The 10871-nt window shown below is 39.2% G+C and overlaps 1 protein-coding gene across 2 annotated transcripts in view; it reads right to left on the bottom strand.

Moving 5' to 3' along the window:
• Positions 1–2791: 2791 nt before the first annotated feature.
• Positions 2792–10871, bottom strand: part of LOC124131681 (phosphatidate phosphatase LPIN3-like) — a 29936-nt gene continuing 21856 nt past the window's right edge. For both annotated transcript variants that reach the window (XM_046495129.2, XM_046495128.2), the window contains exons 13-16: positions 8556–8795; positions 8052–8160; positions 7770–7873; positions 2792–7135 (exon numbers count right to left, since the gene is read on the bottom strand). In XM_046495129.2, the coding sequence (XP_046351085.2) occupies positions 6937–7135; positions 7770–7873; positions 8052–8160; positions 8556–8795 (652 nt within the window). In that variant the 3' untranslated portion in view covers positions 2792–6936. The remainder of the gene's footprint in view (positions 7136–7769; positions 7874–8051; positions 8161–8555; positions 8796–10871) is intronic.

The raw sequence follows: 10871 nt of genomic DNA, 5'->3' as shown, positions 1-10871 counted from the left end.
AAATATGACCTTTGATCGTGTGAAGAAGTGTATTTGTTTGTCTTGTATTTTATGTATGACCAAATTAGAGCCCTCATAGCCTTATGTTATAAATTAAGTATACCTCAGTCATAGTCAGTGAGTGAGTGAGTGTTGCTTTAAGCTGTATCAGCACCAACATCAGTTATTATTATACTCTCTAGGTTTAGCAGTGTATATACATATATACTACTCCAAAGAATTTTGTCATGTCATGATGATTAACAACCCATGTCATATGAAATGTGAAATGGTGTTCTTTAACTTCTTTTGAGTAGTATTTATAAGTGAGTATGAGTGAGTGGGTATGGTTTTACGCCGCTTTTAGCAATATTCCAGCAATATCACGGCAGGGGACACCAGAAATGGGCTTCACACATTGTACCAATGTCGGGAATCGAACACGGGTCATCGGCGTGACGAGCGAACGCTTTAACCACTAGGCTACCCGACCGCCCCTGTATTTATAAGTGATTTCCCTTGATAAACAATGTAATTCAAGTGACAATGGCTTGTTTTCCTTATAGTGCACAAAGTATCTGCATCAGTGTGTTGCTGGGGCACGTTGTCACTTGGCCTGATGCGGAAACAAGTGTGATCCTCTAAATGTCATGACATATAACTTTCATATTAATAAGAACATGAAACATTATTTTCCTATCATGCTAATGTGTCTGGCTGGGGTTTAGTATCTTTCAGATTTTCACAAAGACAATGTTTGCAAATATGTGTATTAAGCACAACATTGGCAAATTTTGACTGGATATATGTATTGTCTTTAATACAGTTTGTCTAATCAAGACTTGATGATTTATGAGCTACATTATAGCTGGAACATTGCTGACAGTTCACTCACTCACTCATGACATATTGCAACCAGTTGTAAGTCAGTACTATGAACATTTGTACAAACAATGTAGATTTGTTATTCTACTACCAAATATGCAAAACATAGTGATTGCATGTATATTCATTGTTGTTTTTTTAATTCACAATTTGCAAACTTCAAAAATACCAGCCAGACTTCAGTAATTTTTGACTTGTAGATGTCACACTAAGCTTTGTGAATATCATGTCGTGTACACAGTGAATTCTGCCCAAATCAGACTGTCACATTTGGATTTCAGTGAAAATCAGATTTTTCTCCAGTCCATTAAGGTCCTTAATAAATTATCATTGCTCAAACGGACCTACGACTCACTGATTCAGACTTTTACACTTTGGACTAAAATGATGGTCCCAACAACCAATTTAATATTGTAAAGAAGCTGTCTAAATTGGACCGGACAGGACTTTGAAGTAAGTTCAGTCATTGTCGGCTAACAGAACAATGCTAATTCTGCATATAATCCTTTTTATCCGATGGATGTACAATGTATGTGTATGCGAATAAAGATGAATGATTGTTGATTTTCGTTGTCTTCGGTCCAACTTTTTGTACTCTGTGTAATCCAGACCCTGACGTAAACCTGACTTTTTTACCGGTCCCAACCGAATCCGAATTGGACATACCTGTATTTTCAGCACATAATTTGAACCAGCTTAACAATGATATCTTAATTTTCTGGTGCATGATTAGAGGCCATATATTGTTATATATTCACTTGCTTGTTATATATAGGCAAGTGTACTATCAGTACTTTGTGCAATGTGAATATTTGCATGTGTGCAAGGGCAGTCATAGATCATAATATATATTACCAACATGTACAATCACTGTAAAAACTGAATGACTGTGCTTTCATTTGTAAATAAAATTTGTATATATTTATCTACTTAGCGTTGCTTTGTGTATGGATTAATCCTTTGTTCTACCATGAATTTAGAGAATGCTATGATTGGTCAACAGAGGTTTCAAATCACAGTAACGTTGCTCTGATTTAATCGACTGTTCACAATGGAAGCAAACATTTGAGATGACATGAAAATAGTGACTTTCTCTATTATTCTCAGTAGGCAGTTTCAAATACTTTGCACGGGCACAGCGGCTCAACTTGCATTGCAGAGTCAGATCAGGAGACCAATGATTGTGGGTTCGAATTATAGTTTGCCCCAGTTATGTTACTAGAATTATCAGCACCATACCCATGCTCTTGGATTTCACATAAGCGGGAAATGTCCAAGACCTGCATCACTTCGGGCTTTCCTGCCACATGAAGCTGACACGCTGTGATATAACTGGAAATACTGTGTTCAAAGCGGTGTTAAACCCAACTCACTCACTCAAATAAATTGCAAATGTTTGTTACAGAAAGATTGTGAGTATTCACTGTATGCATGACGATACATTTTGGAAAGAAAATGGTGGAAAGTAAACTTCAAGTGTATTATTTCAAATCTCAGCGTCCACAGACAATCCAAACAGCATAACGGCTTCTACTTCATCCTAGGTTATGATGTCATGTTTACTGGAGGACAATGCTAAAGCCCTGTACTCCACATTATGGATGACTCTTCATGTGTTTATACATTAACCGAAACTGTTGTTGTGCTGCTGTTCCACAAATGCATCGAATGTGTCACATATACACATGGCCATGTGATTTGCTATTTATAGCACAACCCTAAATAAACTCCACCCACTGTGATGGATGCAGACGTCAAACACGACCGTTTCGATTTTCTATGATAAAACTACAGAAAATTTGAACACCGCCACCTTGCAGGCTATTTATAGTCAGGGTGGGGCTTTAATCCAGTCCACTTATGGATCTTTTATCAATAATTATCTCTTTGCATCATTCCTTTCACATTGTAACAAAAGAACCCCAAATTCATAATAGTTCATTTATTCATGTGGGTACATAAAACATACACCATCAGCTGAAACAAAATAACAGTATCATAACCAGATAATTCTAGTTGTACTTGATAACAAAATAGTCAATAACACATTTATGATGATCACATGTACACACGATGAGAGGAGAACACAGACTGTCGGCATCCCAAGGAATCGGGGACATTATGCACTGTCTGCAACATGCAATGAGCACAGCACTGCACACCAACACAGGGTGCACAAGCCGCCGTGTGCAGGTACACGAGCCTAGGAATGTGATTACTCCATGACCTTCATTTAAATGATCAAGCTAGTTCACATACTTGCAAACTATTACTAAAATGGTATACAGAATTCCCATTTAGGCCACATCAATATATTTTCTTATTTGTTTTTCTCTTGGTTAATAAACAAAGTAGCAAGTGGCAACATAAATTTTCCCAAAATGAAGAAAAATTAAAACTTGTATTGAAAAAATACAAGCAAAAAAACGTTTTTGAAATTTGTATATATAATTTTTAATTTAGAAAATTTAGCATGTTTAGGGTAAACTCAGAAAACAAAAAAACAATTGGGCTGTCATGAAAGGATAAAGAATGTTCATGTTTTGTCGTCTTTCCCAACAAGTCAGTAATCACGAAATGTACACCATTTCTAAATATTATTTTCTAATTTTACCCGAACTGCAATACTGTGATAGCTCTCAGGCTCAGCCTGCATACGTACTGATGTCCCTACACCTCTACAAACAGGACAGGCACACCTCATATCACAGCGCCATAACAACTGATCAGTGACTCTGAAAGTATCTAATCTTTTGGGGAATCAAAGACGATAAATACAATCAAGGAATGTCCAAGTCCAATTTGAGAACGTGTAAAATATATTTTTGAGTCAAATGCACTGAAACAGCCTCTGTCTACTCCCTGGCGTCCTGTCCACAATACAGAGGTGTAGGTATTATGAAGATGATAGTGTACTCGACAGTTTAATATACAGTAACACGATATGTACAGATCACATTATAGTGAAACCTCGTTTGTCCAGAAACATCGCCTTCCAGACAATCTTGTCGAGAGAGTCTACATATGTACAGCAACACTACTTCATACCCTGACCCAATAATCGGAAACTTAGTTCCTCTAGACTAATTCACTCAGAGTCGTCGTCTAGATAAAAGAGGTTTCACCATATACACACATTTATCAACAAACAGCAAACACACACTACGTAAACCGTCACAGTAATAGCATAGCACTAGACAACACCATTCCATATAGCGGTGAATATGATTAGACTAAGGAATACAAAACCATCCTGTCAGGAACATACTCTTGCTGAACATGCTAAGTTCGTCTCAGCAGGCTTAGAAGAGAAGGTGAAAATATTGTCAATTTCTACCATAGGAGAAATGCAAGGTTGTATAATAAAAATAAAAACGTGTGATTAATAGAAGTGATGGATGCTAATATACACTGGATGATGTGGTGGTGTCATGGGGGGGTCTCAATGACGGGTCAGACTATATGTGGACAAAATGGAGTTTCACCAGGGTAACCCTAAGGTTAACAAATGAGATCATCTGTTTCTCACTGAATGTACACTGAGGGTAGGTCACATTATCTGCCATCACAATACCTATCATTGAGGAGCAAATTGTAATGATCACACAATAGTAAAACTTCAATGATTCATACACAGATGTATGCCTATTCTACCTTGAAAGTCTGAAATATGATGAAGATTAAATACTTGTACTGCTTTGCATGAATTAAATAAGTACACAGAAGTACCAGCCACGTGAGACAGATGAATCAGACAAGGTATCACATCAGGAGAGAAGATTGGCAAGACATTGTAGCAGCAGTAGCAGCAGCATTAATTCACTAATGATCGCTTCTACTTCATCATGAGATGCGTGAATGGTTAACCAAATATCCAATGAAGTAGCTTCTTGAATTACGATTATCACAAGGAGTGGTAATTTCAAATAATTAATATGAAATGAAGAAGGATGAAGTAGAAGATGGTGATTTATCTGAAGCATGATATTTACTATCCTTCTTATCATCCCAGATGTAGCATCCCGATACAGCTAACTATGCTTCCATCAACATCAATATCACACGGAACCATCTCTACAGTCAGCAGCTTCATCTATTAGTTCTTTGGTTATTGGAACATTTTACACCTCTAATACTTATGTATATAAAAATAAGATCTACTATGATGAAATGCTGACTTGTGCATGAGCAATATGAGACGTAACACCAATCACAGATAGCACAATGCTGATTGCAGGGGGGATAACTCTTACTACCGTCTTACCATGCCCTGACTGCTGCGTGGGAGATAGTTTTTAAGGGGATGCTTTAGACATGCTGAATCATCCATGTACCATTTAAGAGAGACATTGAGCAGTCTCATGGAACATATCACATTTGACACGGGTTACTGAAAATACAGTATTATAGCCTCATCGTATCAATACTCCAATTACATCACAGCTTCTCGATCTTGTCGCTCTGGGTGTATCAAATACTCCATGTTCATACACTAAGTGCTCCTTGTTATGACAAAGAACAATGATTGTAGATTCAACAGTAAGTACAATATGGCTAGGACAGTTAAAATCATGATTTGAATATGAAAAACCATCTGTTTGACATATATGAATACAAGTCATAAACATACAGAGCATGATTTCATTAGGCTGACATTATGCTGTCACATTTTCTGAACTTATTTGTTCGTATGGGCTGACAGACTTACAAAGTTTACAATGTAAACATGGCAGTCATTACATCATTAAGTTGTGTTACTCCATGTGTCATGGTATCAACACTCATTTTTTAGTAAGTAACCATGGTAACTAGATTTCAGTGCCAACCATAACTAATGAGGTATGATGGTCATCTTTGGAGATTTTGTTTTGGTCAGGGTTGCATTGTTATTGACATTGGTCAGCTGTTAGTTCAACTCTGGGGCACACTGAATATATGGGTAATATGTCCGGCAAAGGGAGATAACTCTCCTACAGTCCAATAGGAATGCTTCATACAGTTGCAGCCACTGCTTCAAATAAAGGGAAGTAACTCTTGTAACAGTTCATTTTTAAAAATGGTCATGGTGGAATCCCCCATCTGGATTAACATGGAAGATTTTACAAAGTGATATTAGTAAATCATCCATGTGTGTTAGTATGAGTAATTAATTAAGGGAAGGGTGTCATTCCCATCATTGTTGAAAGATGAAGAGACAGCCTAGTTGTCACAGCCTGGCACATTTTGTATCACGGGGGTATAGGTTGTATCACTGGGAATACACTATATACAGCTATAGTTAATGCCATTATCACTTTCACAACATATCTATAACATTGTGTCACTAATATTCAAGTAGACTGATTGTCCAGTGTGTTTCCATCAAGCCTTGAAGTGTGACTTTGCATAGACGGTGTACAATTCTACATCAAGCAGTGACATGTCCTAATGCTACAATATATCAACAATCTGGACCAGACAGTTTGATCAGTAAATATCCTGGAATACGTCTTAATTTGCCACTGACGATCCATGTAAATGCCTGATCAAAGACTAGAATTTGTGAAAGAACACATTCAGGATGTCAGCATGATAGCCAAGGTATTGGAAATATTCAGTGACCTGGCTTTTCAGATTTGCATCAAGGGACATCAGGATGTAGTTGGTTGCACAATGTTGGGAGTTACCTCCTCTTTGTTCAACTGACTTTAAGGCAGAGCCCAGTGAGGTTTGTATAGCCTGAAGCTAGCCTGGAGCTGAGGCACTTCCTCTGTCTCTCCTCGATGAGCTTCCTGAGGTGTCTTAACAAAACTCGGTTTACCTATATCTCACCCTTATTTCCTCAAAAGAGACAATGGGGATCATTGTGACCGTTTATCTTGACCTAAAGCGATGAGTTCATTCTAGAACACAGGATGACCAGCACCAAGTGACTACACAATGTCCGAGGGACTAAACTCGGGTAGGTGATGAAGATAAATTACACTAGGACATAAACGGCAGTGGTAACGTCCACACTCTGGCTGACCGACGAGTCCTGCTGTCCACCTGATCTAGGGTGGCCATTCTGGCTAGTGGTGCTTTCTCAAGTGGTCATCTCTTGATTTCCTTCTTTGCTTCCACTTTTCGACCGTCACCTTTGCCTACTTTTGTTTCATCAATCAGCTCGAGATCAATGGAAGGCAGTGGTTCCCTCCAGAAACTCACAGAGCTGAATTCTTCCAGACATGCCTGAGTCTTCTTCTCCACAGGGGGGAAGAAGTAATCAACGACATCACTCAAACGGGTATAACTGAAATATGATAACAAAAACTAACTAAAGCAACATTACCTTGGCTTTGTGTACCACAAAAATATGAAAAATAACTTATAAGAGTCAATTTCTTAACAGCATGTCATATAAACTTTAACAAATAACAATGACACAGGCACAGACAAATCAAGGTTCCTTAATCTCAGTCCTATTATATATCATGATATATAGGTGAGGTGAAATGGGGTTTAACATTGTTGCGTTCAAGATTGTTGCACTTAAATAGCAACATGCATGCATATGTGTGTGGCTGCTTGTACCAGTATGGATCTATGCCGGTTATAGTGCTAGCCCGCTGAGATGCATTGCTGCAGTTTAATATGGACATGCCAATCCGACCTATTGTACCGACTGAGCTGACCAGTCCTTGTTTCAGCCCCTTAATGCTGAGTGTGAGGCAGGGTAACATCTTTTAACGTCATTTGGTTTGACGCGGCCAGGGGATCACCCCCAACATTTTGCTTTCTGGGCAGATGCTCAATCAAATAGACCACGGAGACAGTCTTTTTTTACTTATAGTCATAAACAGGTATGACAGAAAGAGCTTAAGGCATTACATACAATCTGAGGCTATTTGTGTAGCTGGACAGAGGAACTGAGAATAATAACTTACGATGACTGAAACGTGTTTGACAGTTCGTGGCGTAACTCTCCGCGATGGTTGATGGTAAAGATACGGAAGTTGGGGATGTTGAGAGCTCTGTATGCCCAGACATCCTGAAAGAAGAACAAGTCCAGTTGACAGCAAACAGCAAACATTCTTACACTACTCATAGAACACACAAATGAAATAAAATTTTAAGCTGAAAAGATCTCTATTTTATATAGTAGAGGTACAATCATGTGCATCTCAAATGTGATCATGACCATGTGACAATATCATATATCAGCTTACATTGATCTTGTTGCCAAACCCAGCATAGAAAGGACTTCGAGTGAACAGGGCATTAATGTCCTTCAAACAGCTGATCTTGAACTCTTCTGGCTTCTTGGTGATCACCTCCCTACAACAAACACATACAAGATTGAGGAAATACAGGGCTAAACAATTCCTTCTCATGCAAACAATGACTATCAACAGTATTGGTACAGTCGTGTGTGCAAGCATGAGTGTGAGTGTGTGAGTGCATGATTCATGACTTGACTTGATTTAATTATTTACAGACACCCATCAAAAAGCCATTTACTACCAGCATTAAACAAACAAACAAATAAACAAACAAACAAATAAACAAACAAACAAAATTTCATCTTGCAGTACCTGAGTGTTTTCAACATCTTCAAAGGTGACTATTCTTTACTGACGCAAGGGCATCGAGGGTGTTGTTAACCCACAATGCTTTATAGAGAGAGATTTTAGAATTTGAAAAATTCTTGAAGGTGCCCCAAACATACTGACCTATGGAAAGCACTGATGAGAGATGTAGGGTTGAGCAGCAGAGGCCCTTCAGGAAGCACCAGCTCCCCCTGCTTGATGCCTCTCAGCAGGTCCTTGGTGATACGGGACTGGCCTATAGCTCGTGCAGAGAGGTACAGAAACTTGTAGCCATTCTTATGTATCCTTGTGAAGAGGGATGCAACGCCGGACTGTGACCAGTCTCTCCCTATAATGGGCAGTATCTGACCCAGGACATCAGACCTGTAATCAAACATGTTGGTGTCATCTAAATGTCTGTCAGGAAACAGAAGAATCTGATATGCTTGGGAAGAGATCATGAAACAATGACAGGTAACAGCTGGGATGATGTAAGAAGTCTGTAAATGGTATGGCTTCATAGATTTGAGGGTCTGTCTACACATCATAAACAGCTAATGACAGGACTTAATTTTACAGATGACATTGAATTGTCAAGAAAAATGTGAACATCAGAGACTGAGGGCAACAGGTAATACTTGGTAGCCATAACGTCAAGTCTAGACAGTATTGCATGGGTTAAGTAAGAGTGAGTGAGTGAGTATGGTTTTACGCCACTTTTAGCAATATTCCAGCAATATCATGGCGGGGGACACCAGAAATGTGCTTCACACATTGTACCCATGTTGGGAATCGAACCTGCGTCTTCGGCATGTCGAGCAAACGCTTCAACCACTAGGCTACCTGACCCGGGTTAAGTTAGAGCATTTTTTTTACTATTATTCTAAACAAAGAGTAACCATACTTTTGTTAGATCGAATAAATATGTAAACTTTACGGCTTGCAGATTACAAGGTGCTTTCTTTTATGGGCAAAGCTGGCAAATCCAAGATCAGGAAAGTCACTTGGTCGATTACGATAGACAATAATTATCACACTTGGGGGGTTTTAGGGGACACCTTAACTACACTAGCTGGGGTCGTACATGATTAGATCTATCACTATGATTGAATTTATAATGCGTGTCAAGCACCTTACTGAGTACTGCAGACTGCACCCGTCTTGCATACAAGAGGCAGTAGGCCATTTCACATACACATTATGTCTGCGTCTGGTAGCTAAGACCAACTTATGAGATACTCAGGACGGGTAACTCAGGTCGGGTGGGTACTGAGTAGGACCCGGGTACCCACAGGACTACCCGAACCCATGGTTAGTCACGTGATATATTGTTTCATGACAAAAATTCACTATATAACTACATGGTTACACGACAATTTTAAGTCTCTAATGTTCGCATTTCTTCATGACTATGAACACATTCCTTCTGACTTATATATGTTTGAACAAAGCTAAAACTTGAGTCAACTTTAGTGTATGCATGACCACATCGTTTTCTACGTGTATCTAAATACATTCTGCCAGGGCCACTGTCAAACTATTCCCAATCGGACATTTTGTACCTATCTCTTGACACCAACAGCAGGTACTCGGGTAGGGTCGGGTAATAAGTGTGTGGGTACCCAGGTAGTAAATTTGGACTCGTCCCAGCCCTAGATTGCCCCCTTATTCAACAAAATTGTCATTACATTCAGTATTTGGGTGTATAACCATATCCATTTTGTTGCTTTGTTGTATATAAGGTAAATTATTAATGTATAGTTAGATGTGTTGGGTATCTGTGCTTTCTTACATTTCATGCATCTTGTTACATCTATCCAACTATCGAAAGTGATTGATGTCAGGTATTGATATTTTTATTGACCTCAATGTAGTGCCATCTGATTATGTCCAATTGGAATAATCGGATATTTTAACCAACCATTACCACATATTCCACAGCCAATGTGGACTGGGGTACTGGGGACCTATAGTGACTGGGAGTGAGTGAGTGAGTTGGGTTTAACGCCGCTTTTAACAGTATTCCAGTTATATCACAGCGTGTCAGCTTAATGTGGGAGGAAAGCCCGAAGTGATGCAGGTCTCAGATGTTTACCACTTTGGTGAAACCCACGAGCACGGGTATGGTGCTTACAAACCTAGAAACATAATCGGGGCAAACCGGGATTCGAACCCACAATCATAGGTTTCTGGCGTGCCCAAGGGACGCGGCGCCTTAGACGACTGGGCCACCCGTGCCCCCATAGTGACTGGGATCCCCTCGAGGAGTTTATTAATAACAACAGAACAATGCCATTTAGAAAGTGGTCAAATGTAACAAATGTTATATCTGGGATAACACTTTCTCAGTACAGATTCTAGTACTATTTTGGGTTGAGTCCCGTCCGGGCACCTAATTGCCAACACACAAAGTCAGCGATCTAGACGTGATCTAGACTACCAGTTATCAGACTTTCATTT

Source organism: Haliotis rufescens, unplaced genomic scaffold (genome assembly GCF_023055435.1).
Source record: "Haliotis rufescens isolate VD_foot unplaced genomic scaffold, xgHalRufe1.0.p SCAF_1, whole genome shotgun sequence".
Classification (NCBI taxonomy): domain Eukaryota; kingdom Metazoa; phylum Mollusca; class Gastropoda; order Lepetellida; family Haliotidae; genus Haliotis; species Haliotis rufescens.
This window is presented reverse-complemented; position numbering and strand designations above follow the sequence as displayed.